The sequence below is a fragment of the Epinephelus moara genome, chromosome 13 (assembly GCF_006386435.1).
Source record: "Epinephelus moara isolate mb chromosome 13, YSFRI_EMoa_1.0, whole genome shotgun sequence".
NCBI lineage: Eukaryota > Metazoa > Chordata > Actinopteri > Perciformes > Serranidae > Epinephelus > Epinephelus moara.
This window is the reverse complement of record NC_065518.1, coordinates 17,285,217-17,299,654: the sequence shown is the minus strand read 5'-3', so window position 1 is coordinate 17,299,654 and position 14,438 is coordinate 17,285,217. Positions and strand designations below refer to the sequence as shown.

Here is a 14,438-nt window from a genome sequence, read left to right as displayed (position 1 = left end):
GTTGTTTATTGTGTTAGGGAGTATTCTTCCTGTTCCTGTGTGTGTGTGTGTGTGTGTGTGTGTGTGTGTCCAAAACTGAGAAAAACTGTAATTCAAATGTGGCCCAAGGTTGACACTTGAAGGGCCTTTCAAAGAATTAAACAAAGACCATTAAGAACTAATAACTGAACCAATTTGGGTCGAACAGAGGATACATTTAATTTTCCTTTACACCTCATACCAAGCGTTTAATATTTTCTCTGTGTCACTTATACAGCAGTAGCTCATTTCCAGCACCTGCACTCCACTCAGGAAACACCATCTCACTCCTGCCTGCAGTGTCTGACTTTCACAGAAATGAAAAATGCCCGTCAGTCGGCCTCCCACCAGTACCCCCGCCAACTTGTGCAAAGGTGCAAGGGCCTGTTCATCGATGCATGCAGTTTTAATCAATGTATGTATTTCTCTTCACACGTATTTGGTTCTGATTTCATTCACATGGCATATTTGAGTTGGTAAATTTGAGTCAAGTGGAATTAAATTGAGTCTCTAAGAAAAAGTTAAGGAGAAAGGAAAGCATGTAAGAGAAATGATTGTGATGGTAGTTCCTTTTATAAATATATTTTTCTATTAGTTTTTCCAAGCCAGTGACTGTGTGTGTTTTTTGTGTGCTGGGGGTCCTATTGCTCTTATATAGAGTCTGCTACTGACAATTTCTTGGGTTTTTGGGGGGAATGTTTTCCCCTTTTTGTGTATGTCCATGTTTGTTTTCTTTGTTTAGTTAGTTTCTTCTTGTTTGTCCATGATTCTTCCTGCACTGTATCACAAGCTGTTGAAAGCCAGAGCTAAATTCTTTTTATGTGTCTACATAAAGGTTATTACAGTAAACTAAAACTATACTAAAACTAGGTTTTAAAAACCTTTAGTTAACTGGAATAAAAATATATATATATTAATAATATATAGAATATAAACTAACTAAAACGATATTGTTTACTTACAAAACTAACTAAAATAAATAAAAGTATACAGGAAATGACTTTAGCTTTAGTCTTTTCTAATCTGGTCAAATTTGTCAACATAAGAAGCACGAGGAGGCATTAGTGCATATGTCAATTAACACTGAGATATCTACATGACTGTGAGTCAAATGCCTTCATTAAGTGTTATGTTTATGTTGTAATACCTATTCTGAATTTCTTAGATCCTGCCCCTGACAAATACCACCCTTATAATAGTAATTAAAAAAATAAAACGAATATTAAAACTAAACTAAAACCTAAGCTGAAACAAAGATTAGAAATGAAATTAGAATAAAAACCCAATGAAAAATACAGAACTATGATACCCCTGGTCCACAAACTTAACCAATGACGCTACGTTAGACTAAGTAAAACTCTTACACAATGTATTTACTCTTATCTGTTGTAGTGTCATGGCGAGATGCCCAAAGTTGAACGAGCTGACCAACTCAGGATCATGACACATATACAGTGACATCTGACCTGGCTGTCCCTCTCTCTGCCTGCAGACAGACAGCTGGACTCAACCAGTCCTCTAGCATGGTACGTGGAAGGGGGCTGGTCCATGGCGGGACATGGTGTCAAGTAAGAGACAGTTTCAGAGTTTCACAGTCACAGAGCTAAGTTTACCACCACCAGAGACGCACTACCACGACTGTCTGGGAGTCACTGCCAGTTCCTCCACCAAACTGTTGCCTGCCTGCCTGCCTGCCTGCCTGCCTGCTCGCCTGACTGACCCATCTTGGCCAGCATTTCTTATTAGTTCACTTCTGATATTTTTTCTTTTCTGAAGATTTTTTGGGAGAAGGACAAGCATTCACCATGCAGTCCTGTGCCAGGTGTAGGTTTGTGGTCTACCCAGCTGAGAAGATCAACTGCATCGACCAGGTAACACACAGAATATCGACATCCTGAGAAAATTGCTAGTGTTTTCTTTAATATTTGATAATAAAAATGAATTTCAAAACACTTAAAACAGCTGTAAAAGTAACAAGACAGTCTGTATTCACATCAAAATGTAAAGCACTGGAATTTATATTTTTCAATCAACGGTGAGAACACATTTGTCAAAGGGTAAAACTGTAGGTGGAGACCATCTGTAGATGTTTGATGATCGCTACCCAGCATAAAAATAACATCCATGTAGCTGTGACTGGTTGCTGCTGAGAGATGTATTTTTAAAACCTTGTGAGATTAAAAGCAAAGAGGTGTACAGTTTAACAATCACAGGAAAGCTATATTTAAAGACTAGTCAGTGAGCCCTGTTTGAAGATCATGTTGTGATTGCAGCCATTATTTTGGGCCTTGTTCAATTAAAGCTGCCGTATTAATATGATGTTACCAGAAATGACCTGTTCAAGTTTAAATTTTTTCTTTCTATATGATAAACTAGTCATTTAAAAAAAAAAAAATGTAGAGATTCAAATTCAATTTCAAAGTGGAAACAGACAACTTTGCAAACCCTCAAGTCGTACTTTTGTTGGCACCGCTGTCGCAAAAAACAATCACATCACTTTCCATTTTCCTCAGAGCGCTATTGGCGATTGTAACTGCAAAGAACTTACACTGAAAGTAACTGGGGATAGCCACCAGTAATTACCAGGTAAAACAAAAGTGCCATCCACTTCCTGTTTTAGTGGTACAATCGTTTTCACACTTCCTTTGTGCCATAAAACGAGCCTTCAGTTTCCCTGGGAATCGGACCCGGTGGCAGTGAAAGTGAAAGTGAGGCTTGTAGGAAACCCATCTAAACGCTGATGTCATTTTTGTACAGCTATTACACTGTGCAATCGACATATACACGAACATTTCGCGGGGGAAACAGTGGAAATGCCTCCCTCAATATTTAGAACATGTGCATTTATTTATTTACCCAATAAAAACATGAAAGTAGCAGAGGACTCTTATTTGGATAAAATTTAAGACATTTCCACCCTAAACTGATACAAAAAAAGGCACAAAATTGTGCAGAAAAATACACCAAAATGCAGGAAATCAATTTTTACGATGCTAGAAAGTTCCTGAGCCAACCCAAAGTTGAAAGAAAACCTACACCCTTGCTTCATTATGATACATAAAAGCAAAAAAACATGTCTATTGCCACTTTTAGAACCCTCTGAAATAATAAAATTTGTCTCTTTCTCCATCAGAACTGGCATAAAGCATGTTTTCACTGTGACGTCTGTAAGATGGTGCTCACTGCCAACAACTTTGTCAGCCACAAGAAGAGGCCTTACTGCTCTGTGTAAGTACCAAACACATGTTACACCTGATGACATCACTTACATCACATTTTTGGGGGAAAGTAGATCCCCTTTACCCATTTGTTTCCATGAATTTAAGATTGGCGATTAAAACAATGACCTTTTTTTAAATATCTCCTCCCTCCAGACACAATCCAAGGAACAACACATTCACAAGTGTCTACGAGACCCCCATCAACATCAACGCGAAGAAGCAAAGCAAGGCGAGCAGTGAGGTGAGATGATGTCACATGCAAAAACACACAGGCGGCAACACGAGACCAAATATCTCGGCCTTGGTCTGAGTCAAGGTGCATTGTTGACAGGCTGACATAAGTCACTGTCTATGTCATGAACAAAATGATCATTTATCATCGGTTTGTCACGAGATCGCTATTCATAGTGGTCATTGTGTTGGTTTAGGTTTTAAAAAAGGAATTGACTCATGCATTACAACAAGACCTCCATTTATTAATAGTAAACCAGTTTATTCTTATTTAGAAGAAATGTATTTTGCGTGGGCACATTGTTTGAAAATCCCAAAATGTGATTGAAAATAGACAATTCTGCTTCCCTATTTTATCCCTCAAAACCACTGATCATCTCACAGATGACTCAGATCTATCAACCTGCAAACACACGTACCATCATCTCAAGATCTGACCCAAAGCAGATGTATGCATTACTTCGAGAGGTAGATGTCTGCTCTGAGTCCATGGTGACGGCAGCGGTTTGGAATGGAGAGTGCGGCTCAGGTTTATTTCTGTTCCTGTGACAGAAGCGAGACAACCCCCTCTGCTTAGCCCACTTTATGCTTCGGGGGGCTAAAATTATACGTCAGGAAAGACAGCCTCGCATCCCTTCCTCTCCTCTGCCCCGCCACCTGTTCCCGTCCGTCTGCGCCTGTCTGTGTCTGCGAGTTCATGCAATGTTCTTATGCTTATATTAGCAGTGAGCTAGCAAGCTCATCAGCTACCGCTATATGCCACTAGAAAGATTTGGGACTTAGCGTGTTGATATTTGATCTGGGGACGGAGTTCAGACCGTGCTGAGTGACCCTCAACCCCGTCCACTCTTGCTTTGGTTACCATGCAGAGCTTTTGTTTTTATTAGTTACTAGTACTTAAATATATTTTTAGTGTTTATTGTTAGTGCTTTAGCGATGATGCTCCAGAGAAGTCACTTGTGTCCCCTGCTATTAAGCTATTCTAATATTAGTTTTAAACATTTCTATAGCTTAAGGATCATTAGCAAACAGCTCAGAGTTTCATCACTCAGTGTTCCTCTCTGGATCTTTCCTGGCAGGTCCATCTTCATCTTTACTGGAGCATTTTGGTTATTAATAAACAGCACACTAATATTATCCCTTCATCATTAAGCATGTGAGCTCAGGTTGTCTGGTTTGAAGTTGACAGCATAAGAATACTGTTGAGTGATGTTTGGCTCTTAAGTCAGGGTAATATCAGTCAGGGCTTTACGTTTCTTTTAGTTATTTTGTGTTGTCATGCATCCGGCTACCAAAGTGGGTGCTGTATGTCTCTGTCTCAAGTGTGCATCTGCAAATGTGTGCTGGCCTTGGCTTAATGCTTGTCGTCCATGTGCAGCTGAAGTATCGCGAAGATGGCGAGCGCTTTATGTCCACCTTCCACCATGACATGAGGTCCATGGAGCTGGAGAAGGCTCGCCTAGCCAGTCAGATGGCCAGCCAGGTGAGCTCCCGGTAGAGCAACTGGCCATTACACCCAGTGAAAGGGAGTTTCAGCCTTGATTCTGATCTTTCCTGAAATAAGTTTCAATATCATGATACACCGATCAGCCAAAACATTAAAACCACTGACAGGTGAAGTGAATAACATTGAACTTCTTGTTACAATGCAATGTTCTGCTGGGAAACCTTGGGTCATGGCATTCATGTGGATGCCACCTGACATGCCCCACCCACCTAAACGCCATTGCGTACCCCCTAAAGTACCCCCCTCATGGCAACAGCACTCCCTAGTGTCAGTGGACCCCCCAGCAGGACAATGCACCATTTTGCACTGCAAAAGCTGCTCAGGAACGACCTGGCCTTCAAATTCCCCAAGTCCCAATCTGATCAAGCGTTTGTGAGACGTGCGGGTACCCCATCTCACAACCCACAGGACTGAAAGGATCTGCCACCGTCACACTGGTGCCAGACACCACAGGACACCCCCAGAGGTCCTGTGTCCTTGCCTCAACAGGTCAGAGTCTGATCCAAGGAGGCCCCACCGTGGATTGTGGATACCTCTGGGATACCGGCATGCCCCATGAATCAATCAGACTGGGATTTGGGGAATTTTTTAAGCCAGGTGGATGAGCTCTTCACCACATTCCTTGGGCCATTCCTGAGCAGTTTTTGCGGTATGGCATCCGAATGATTGTCAGGACCCAAGGTTTCCCAGTAGAACAAGATGATCAATTTTATTTACTTCACCCACCAGTGGTTGTAATGTTTTGGCTGATCGGTGCATGAGACTAGATATCATCTAAGACTTTGGATATCACAATATCATAAGTGTTGTCTTGTCCTGGTTTTAAAGACTGCATCACAGTAAAGTGACGTAAATTTCCGAACTTATCACAGTGTTCTAGCTGTTCTATGACTTGTGACATGTGACATTCACATTACTGATGATTATTTATCAAAAATGTCACTGTGTAAATATTTTATGAAAGAACCAATAGTCTACAATATTGTCACAATATCCACATAGAGGTATTTGACCAAAAATATTGTGATATTTAATTTCCTCCATATCACCCTGCCCTTGTTCGCCCCCTAGCATTTCAAGTGCTTTCATTGTTGCCGCTGCTGTCGCAAAGAAAACCAAATCGCTTTCTGGTTTCCTGAGAGCCTTGCTTCTACCACAGCTTCCAGTTACGTTGGTTGTTCCACCGTCTGCCATTTCCAGGGATAGTAACTGCAAAGAGCTGATACTCTAACTGGGGATAGCTGCTGATAGCTACTGGGAAAAACAAAGCGCTATCCTCTTCCTGTTTTGGTTGTGCAATGATTGACAGACTTCATTTGTGCCTTAAATCAAGCCTCCATTTTCCCTGGAGATCATACCCGGTGGCACAGAATTGCATACTGAAAACAAGGCTTATGGGGAACCAATTTAAACGTTAATGGTGTCATTAATCTGCAGCCACTGTGCAATCAACATTTACTTGATGATGATAAGTTAAAGTAAACAGCTGTCCTATTTCCACCTTAATATACATATAAAGCAAACAATTTTTCTTCTTTACCCTTTTAGTTTCTTGTGCACTGATCCATTTTCTGACTCCAAATAATTAATAACATTTAAGTATTTATATTCAGTGATCACAGATGAAAGTAGTCAAGTCACTTACTTTAATAGGCTGTTGCTGTTGATGCAATAAGCTTTTAAATTACCACAGTCTAAGTAAAGCAGAGAAGAATTAGACAGAATTGGATGGCTGATTTAAATGCCCAAAAGGCATGAAAGGTGGTAGATTACCTGTCTTGTGAAATGAAAATGATCAAGCTCTGTCCTCAACATCCAAACAGGCCTTTCAGTCTCAGTCTGAGTTCTCCCAGCAGCAGTCATGGAGCTCCAGCATGGTGACCAGCCAGGAGATAGTAACCATGTCTCAGGCCCAGAAGGCCATCAGTAATGTGAGTTCACTTTTTGCAAATGGATAACAAGCAAAATGAAACTCTGTTCTGCATCAGTATTGGTCAAATGTGTTGACTGATTTTGTGCTTAATTGGCAGGTGAATTACACAGAGGAATATGAGCAGTCCAAAGGGAAAGGCAGCTTCCCTGCCATGATAACACCAGGTTACCAGGCGGCTAAGACGGCCAATACTTTGGCCAGTAGCGTAAGTGATGTTTGTTTAATATGTGTCTCTGTCAGTGGTTTTCAGGACTTTATAATGAGCCAAAAATAAAGTCTTTGTTTTCTTAATTTGCAGGTGGAGTATAAAAAAGGACATGAGGAGAGAGTTTCAAAGTACACCACGTTTGTTGACCCCCCAGAGGTGCTTCTGGCTAAGAAACAAGGACAACTTGTTAGCGATGTAAGCTTTAAACCTTTCATGATAACTGTATTTGTTGTCCTTCAGACCAGATGTCACGAGCAAGACTAGTTGAGTATTAAGTAGTTGATAGTTTCGTATAGGTGTGCACCTGAATCATTGCTTTTTTCCCCCAGTATGCCTACACAGAAGAGTATGAGCAGCAGAGAGGTAAAGGAAGTTTTCCTGCACATCTTACACCTGGATACATGATGTCAAAGAAGGCCAGTGAGCAGGCCAGTGATGTAAGTAGCCAATATAAAAAACATACACATGTACACACTAACATTGTTGCAGATCAGTGGTTGGTAATGTTCTTCATGTCCCACCAGATAAAGTATCGTCAGATGTATGAACAGGAGATAAGAGGTAAAGCCAGCGCTGAGGTAGCGGTCGCTGAAGCCGCTCACGCCAAAGAAAATGCAGAGAACTTCAGCCAGGTAAGAAATTTACTTTAGTCTTTTCTTAATAGGTTTTAATGTAGAAGGCTGTCTGTAGATCAGTAGATTGTTTTGGTGTGAGTTGGGATTCAGGCCCACAATGTTGTGTTACCATGACTGACACCTGTGTGACGCGGTTTAATTAATTTAATATCAACCCACTAAAAAGTCTCAGAAACTTGTTGATAGCACTTTCTGAATTATTTGTAGAACTTGCTGTATTTTTGGAATTAAAAATAAGTCATCCTGTGTTTGCAGATTGCCTACACTGAGCAGTACGAGCAGCAGCGAGGCAAAGGAAGCTTCCCTGCCATGATCACTCCTGGTTATCATCTTGCAAAGAAGGCTCAGGAAAATGCAAGCACTGTGAGTATCAACCTGACAGCAACATTCATTTCCAAATAAAACCCTTAGTGCAGAGCTTATAAACACTGTATATACCATAGTTTTGATACATACAGTGGACCTTTCACTTCACTACAACTTTAGTCTAACATTAAAGTAACTAGGAGGCTGGTCTGTCTAAAAAGGGAGCCTGTATCCGCTATGTGTAACCATGTGAACTGGTTGTAAATGCTGTCAAGGCATAACAGAGTGTAGAGTGTAAGAGCTACAGCTTCATCCGTCATCTGGCCTTGTCATCACTGGGCAGAATAGATGAGGGACCACAATGAGAAACCCTCCCCGTGTTGTCATTCTTTAAACCCTTCACACCGACTAAATTAGACTCTGTGTGTGTGCATGTGTGTGCACCGCTAAGCTCCTGATCCTACAGAAACACAACATATTGTCCTCCTATGCACTCAATCATCTGTCATCCCTCTGCAGCTCAAGTACAAGAAGGACTTAGACAAGATGAAGGGCACCTCACACTTCCATAGCCTGACGTCCGAGGACAACCTGACTCTAAAGAACGCCCGAAAGATCAACAAGATTGTCAGTGAGGTGAGCTTCTTCGTGAGCGATTGTCAGTAGTGAGCCAATGCAGGGAAGTCAGAATTGGAGTTATATGATCTAGTTTTCTTGAAAGCAGCAGCATTTTGGACCAGTTAAAGCCGATAGAGCAAAGCCTGGGTAATACCTGTGTAGAGGGCATTGGAGAAATCAAGACAAGAAAAAAATAAAGGCATGGGCAACCCTGTGTGAATCCTCAAAGGATACAAAAGATCTGATTTTTAAGATTATTTTAAGATAAAAGAAACATAACTGAACAACCGTCTTTACTTGATCATCAAGACAAAACCCAGAGGAGCATTTCCAGGTGTTGCTGCACAGTGTGTGTGCGTGTATATAAGAGCTTGAAATATTGGACATACTGTGTCAGTTTCCAGCAGACATGAAGCCACCCAACCTGCATTTTCGGCATCTCTGACATGCCTGTCCGGTGTGGTTACAGCTTCCCTCCAAGGCCACGGGACATCCCGTCAAACTAATGTTACCTCACACAGCAACACAGCGCTCCGCTCTTGGGCTACTATTCCAAGTGTTGGGAATGTGACATAGAAATGCCACGATGGTTTGTGAACTGTGCTCCGATTTAGCTTAAATGCATAAAGGTGACAAAACTCTCCCTCTGTGGTATTTTTGTGGCAAAGCTGACAAGTTAAATGGCTCCACGCTGTCATTTTTAAGCTCTGCAATGCATGTTTAAGACTGCCGGTTTGTCTCAGTGACTCCTGAGTGATGATGGAGTGTCAGTGACGGTGACTGATTGGCGGCATTGTCTTTATATTTAGCACATAACAAAGTGCCAGAAAGGTATAGCTCTGACTGTTCAGAAACAACAAAGGAGGGCTGCAGTGAAAAATGTAACAAAAAAGCAGCTGTAATTTTCCATCTTCTCTAACAGGTGGAGTATAAGAAGGACTTGGAGAACACCAAAGGTCACAGCATCAATTTCTGTGAGACACCGCAGTTTCAAAATGCTGCTAAAGTGGCCAAGTTCACTAGTGATGTAAGTATATTTAAAAAATTCAGTACTACTAACCTATAGAAATATTTATTTGGCCTTACTGTTAATGTCATGTAGGCAAATGTGTGGATAAAATGGTTATGTAAGATGATCCTGCATGCTGATTTTTTCTCATCTCTCTTATCTTTAAAAGAACAAATACAAAGAGAAGTACACCACCAACATGAAGGGCCACTATGAAGGCTCAGGAATCGACAAGAAGACCATGCATGCCATGAAGGCCAGAAAACTGGCTAGTGATGTAAGTAAGCGGAGGAGGAGAAAGAGCTCAGCAAAAACAAACGAGGTCATGTCCTTTATCGTACGATATTGCCCGTTGTGTTTACATGACGTTTTACGTTGAGTGTATAAAGTAAGCAAGCACCGCAAGTTTACTTCTCCGCAAATGCCTGGGAAGTGCATGTACAATGTATGGCTTTTGAACGACGATTATTATACATGGCTCGAGAGAGAGGCAGACCGTACGATGGATGTAAAGTGTGCACCAAGATGTTTGACACTGACAACTTAGGAAAAGCGGGTGTGATCAGCTGTGCCAAAGGGAAACACATCACATCAACAGACTGCCATCGTCACCGCATATTTCATGTCTGCTGTAGTCAGGCCAGATAACTTTTCCCCTTTGTGTCAACTGTATATGTAGACACAAAGGCATTTCATTCCATATTCCATGCTACATTTTTGTGCCTGTTTTAGGGCATAGCACACTGCAGTATAGATAGATAGATAGATAGATAGATAGATAGATAGATACTTAAGTAATCCTGAGGAAAATTAAGGTACCCAGTGGCTTTTTCCACAACACATACATACAAAGACACAGATACACATGTGGATAGAAAAAAGTAGGTAAAAAGAATAAAAAACATAAGAATAAAAACACACAGCAGTGCAATGATAGACCTGTCCCAGGACTACTAGAGAGAGGTAGAGCTGCTACTACAGTAGATATGCTTATGATGGTAGTGCAACTTTAGGTGGTTAACAGTGCAGGTATTGCAACCAACTGTCTTACAGACCTACCTATTTAAAACTACTTAAATGAAGTTGCGAAATTTTGAAAATTGGTTCTGCTTAGATCCAGTTTTGTCGTTAAGGACTATCCTGACATTTGGGATTTTAAACAGCTATTCACCTTCACCTTTTCTCTGTGCCTGGCAAAAAACATAGGCATAATCAGTGTTATATTTACTATATAATCTGTGGACAAATGTTTACTTCAACCTATGTTTGATTGGGATTGATTTATGAAACCTCTAACATGAAATTCCAGATTTCTTACAAACAAGGCTGTGAACAGGAGCAGGGTGAATACAACTACCCAGCCACGCTCACACCAGGCTACAAAAGCCAAAGGAAACTGGACCCACTGAAAGACGTGAGTTTACTCAAACCCAATCCAATCCCTCAGCCTCTACAAACATGTAACGTAGATGCAAATTGCATTAAAATGGCAAGAAAAATTACAATTGTAAAAATGTGCGTGGATCATGTTATGTGATAGATTTATTATTTGTAAAAAATGTTTCCTTTGTGACTGCAGAAGAACTACAGGCAGCACATAGACCAGGTCAAGTACAGTCAAGCGGCAGAAACGCCGGAGATTGTTTTGGCGAGGAAAAATGCTCAGCTCGTCAGCAATGTAAGTAAACTGCATTACACCAGTGATTGATAATGATCACTACTTTATCAGCACTGAGCGCTGAGCGGACTGTGGAAGGCTGAATGTGTTATTCATGTGTCATTTAGCTAAATTACAAGAAAGGCTATGAAGAGACCAAACATCAGTACACACTGTCCCAGGACCTGCCCCAGATCAAGACGGCCAAAGCCAATGCTGCCTTGTGTAGTGACGTAAGTAAACGCAGACACTCCCACACATAATGTACACACACGCCTGCATTTGAGGCATTCACCTGGTTACAGAAAATCTCATTCTTTATAGTCTGATCATTTGATTTTCATCACTCCAGATCAAATATAAGGAGGAGTGGGAGAAAACCAAGTCAAAAGCCTGTGACATCGGCGTTGATGACTTGAGTGTCAAAGCAGCGAAGGCTTCCCGTGACCTTGCAAGTGATGTAAGCAAGATATGAGACAGAGCTAATGTCTGAGCAAAAACCTAAGTGGGTTTAATCAAATGATATATCTGCCAGATTAAATTAAGTCGGGCGCACATGTGTTTCAGATTAAATACAAAGAGACCTACTTGAAGAACAAGGAAAAGGCAGTGGGCGTCAACATGAGCGACTCCAAGACACTTCACTCTCTTCAAGTGGCCAAGATGAGCAGTGATGTAAGCAGAAGTCATCTGATAAGTAATAAACAATTTTTACAGCTGCAGTATATGTGCGCACTCAAAATTAATCTTTTTTTTTAATCGCCCCCACTTCAGATTGCGTACAAGAAGGGCTCCAAGGAGAGCCAGGCCCAGTACAGCCTTCCTCTGGATATGATCAACCTGAGCCACGCCAAAAAGGCTCAGGCCCTCGCCAGCGACCTGGAGTATCGCACAAAGCTGCATGACTACACCGTCATGCCTGATGACATCAAGGTCCAGCAGGCAAAGAAGGCTTACTCCCTGCAAAGCGAGGTGAGAGACAAGAGGAAGGGTTGAGCCCCAGTGTGTTATTCAAATATAAAAATATTTTCCTTGGTTAATGATCTGTTGCTCCACAGAACCAGTATCGGTCAGATCTGAACTGGATGAAAGGAGTGGGCTGGGAGACTGAAGGATGTCTGAACATCACCCAGGCCAAGAAAGCTGGAGAGCTGCTCAGTGATGTCAGTACAATTCTGTGTCTGTGTGTGCATGTTTGAGTTTGCTAATTAACTTCACACTCTATGAGACACACTGTTCATCTGCTGTACCTGCTGCCCTGTTCCTCACAGAATAAATACCGTCAGAAGGCAGACAGCATCAAGTTCACCCAGGTGGCGAACGATCTCTCCATCCAACACGCCAAGAAGAGCCAGGAGCTCCAGAGTGATGTAAGGTCTTCACTTAAAAGCTGTAATCATGTTCATTTAATTAGGGTGCACTCTCACATCTTATGTCTGTCTGAATGTGACTTCCAGCTGGCGTACAAAGCAAACACAGAGCAGATAATACATCAGTACACCATGACAAAAGATGAGCCGCTCTTCAGACAAGCGAAGGCCAACGCAGACCTTCTTAGTGGGGTAAGTTCGCTGAATTACATCACAATGAGCAGATATATGATAACACTGAGGTATGCGAAAGCTTTAGAATATAATTACGACCATGAATTCCCAAGATTTTTAAAGCTGTGGTAGGCAGCTTTCTGGAAAAAGCAAAAAAAACCTCTGTAGAATATGAAAATACTCCACCCTCCTGCAGCTCCCCACTCTCTGTCCTATGCCCCCTCCACCAGAAACCCAGTGTTTCCCATACATTGATTCATATAATCTTATTTTATTTTAGAGCTGTGCATACCACATTCACTCAGCCCTTCCTAGCCCCCCTCCCTCTCTCTGTTGAGACCACAAATAAAACAAGAATTAGCAAGTTAGCTAAGGTCCCTCCACCTCACTCCCCAAAAGTAAGACTACTTTGCCAGGATTAGAGCGGGCAGCAGCTCTGGAGCCGCACCTTCAGCCAGCAGCTGGGGTTTGCGCTGGCTAAATTTCGAGCTGCTACAGAGGCTGACTAAAGGGCTTTGCCTGAAAAGCCCTATTAGATGTCACACTGTGATTCAAGGCTCTAGCTGGATATAAACATGAACTAATTTAACCACAGCTGTGAGCCTTTGGTTCCAGTTGGCGAAAGGCTAAACTGTTAGCAACATTTTCCCTTGATCTCTGAAGCACTTTGCCAATATTGACACGTTTTGTTTGGTTTATTGTCAGACCTTCTTTTAGACTTTCCCTTTGATGAGTCCGTCTTTCTTTTTTGATAATAATAATAACTTTATTCGTGAGGCACTTTTCGAGGTGAAAGCATAAAGTGCTTTCCAAGGTGAAGAAAATACAAAAAAAAGTGATACTAATAAAAAATAAGAGTATACGTACGCCTACACCAACATGTACACTTAAACACATATATACCTGTAAACATGCAGACATGTACACATGGCTGCAAATACATACCCTCCCATATGCACAATAAGTCTGTCAGCTGTCAGGACGAGTCAGCTGATCTGATGCTCAGTGTGACTGTTAAGGGTTTTGATCAGTGCACTTTAACTACCATGATTTTCCCTTTCATTTATATCCTATGTTTCTCATGCTGCACAGTAGCTATAGCAGCCTTGTTTCTTGCGGCCTTCACTTTAATTGAAGTCAACAATTAATGCTCAGAGCTGAGGAGGAGGTTTTCATGTTGACGTTCTCATACACATACAGTAAAGCATATAATGCAGCTCTGATTGTATGACCTGACTGCTGGTTCACCATGTCCTGTTTATGGTCGTCAACACATGTTTCTATATAAATGCCTGATAAAACAGATTAATATCTTCTTCTTTTTTTTTAGAAAGTGTACAAGAGCAACTGGGAGAAGCAGAGGGAGAAAGGCTTCGAGCTGCGTTTGGATTCTCTCTCTATTCTTACTGCCAGAGCCAAAAGAGACCTGGCTAGTGATGTGAGTTATTCTAAAAACAGTCTGCACTTTTTTAATATGCAATAATGTTTAATATATTTCAACTTATTATGTACCTGAAGAAAAAAAATGTTTATTGTGCAATAATTTCATTC

The 14,438-nt window shown here is 41.4% G+C and overlaps 1 protein-coding gene across 2 annotated transcripts in view; it reads left to right on the top strand.

Annotated features, from left to right (window-relative positions):
* The first annotated feature begins 1,600 nt into the window (after nt 1-1,600).
* The window catches only part of nrap (nebulin-related anchoring protein), a 24,264-nt gene continuing 11,426 nt past the window's right edge, over nt 1,601-14,438 (top strand). Inside the window, exons 1-23 of one of the 2 annotated variants that reach the window (XM_050059289.1) lie at nt 1,601-1,889; nt 3,152-3,246; nt 3,393-3,480; nt 4,849-4,953; nt 6,801-6,908; nt 7,008-7,115; nt 7,209-7,313; nt 7,448-7,555; nt 7,643-7,750; nt 8,009-8,116; nt 8,579-8,695; nt 9,600-9,704; nt 9,856-9,963; nt 10,996-11,100; nt 11,266-11,364; nt 11,472-11,576; nt 11,696-11,803; nt 11,911-12,018; nt 12,118-12,315; nt 12,402-12,506; nt 12,615-12,713; nt 12,801-12,905; nt 14,218-14,325. In XM_050059289.1, coding sequence (XP_049915246.1) covers nt 1,824-1,889; nt 3,152-3,246; nt 3,393-3,480; nt 4,849-4,953; nt 6,801-6,908; nt 7,008-7,115; nt 7,209-7,313; nt 7,448-7,555; nt 7,643-7,750; nt 8,009-8,116; nt 8,579-8,695; nt 9,600-9,704; nt 9,856-9,963; nt 10,996-11,100; nt 11,266-11,364; nt 11,472-11,576; nt 11,696-11,803; nt 11,911-12,018; nt 12,118-12,315; nt 12,402-12,506; nt 12,615-12,713; nt 12,801-12,905; nt 14,218-14,325 — 2,469 coding nt within the window. In that variant the 5' untranslated portion in view covers nt 1,601-1,823. The remainder of the gene's footprint in view (nt 1,890-3,151; nt 3,247-3,392; nt 3,481-4,848; nt 4,954-6,800; nt 6,909-7,007; nt 7,116-7,208; nt 7,314-7,447; nt 7,556-7,642; nt 7,751-8,008; nt 8,117-8,578; nt 8,696-9,599; nt 9,705-9,855; nt 9,964-10,995; nt 11,101-11,265; nt 11,365-11,471; nt 11,577-11,695; nt 11,804-11,910; nt 12,019-12,117; nt 12,316-12,401; nt 12,507-12,614; nt 12,714-12,800; nt 12,906-14,217; nt 14,326-14,438) is intronic. The other variant, XM_050059290.1, reaches the window with a different exon arrangement.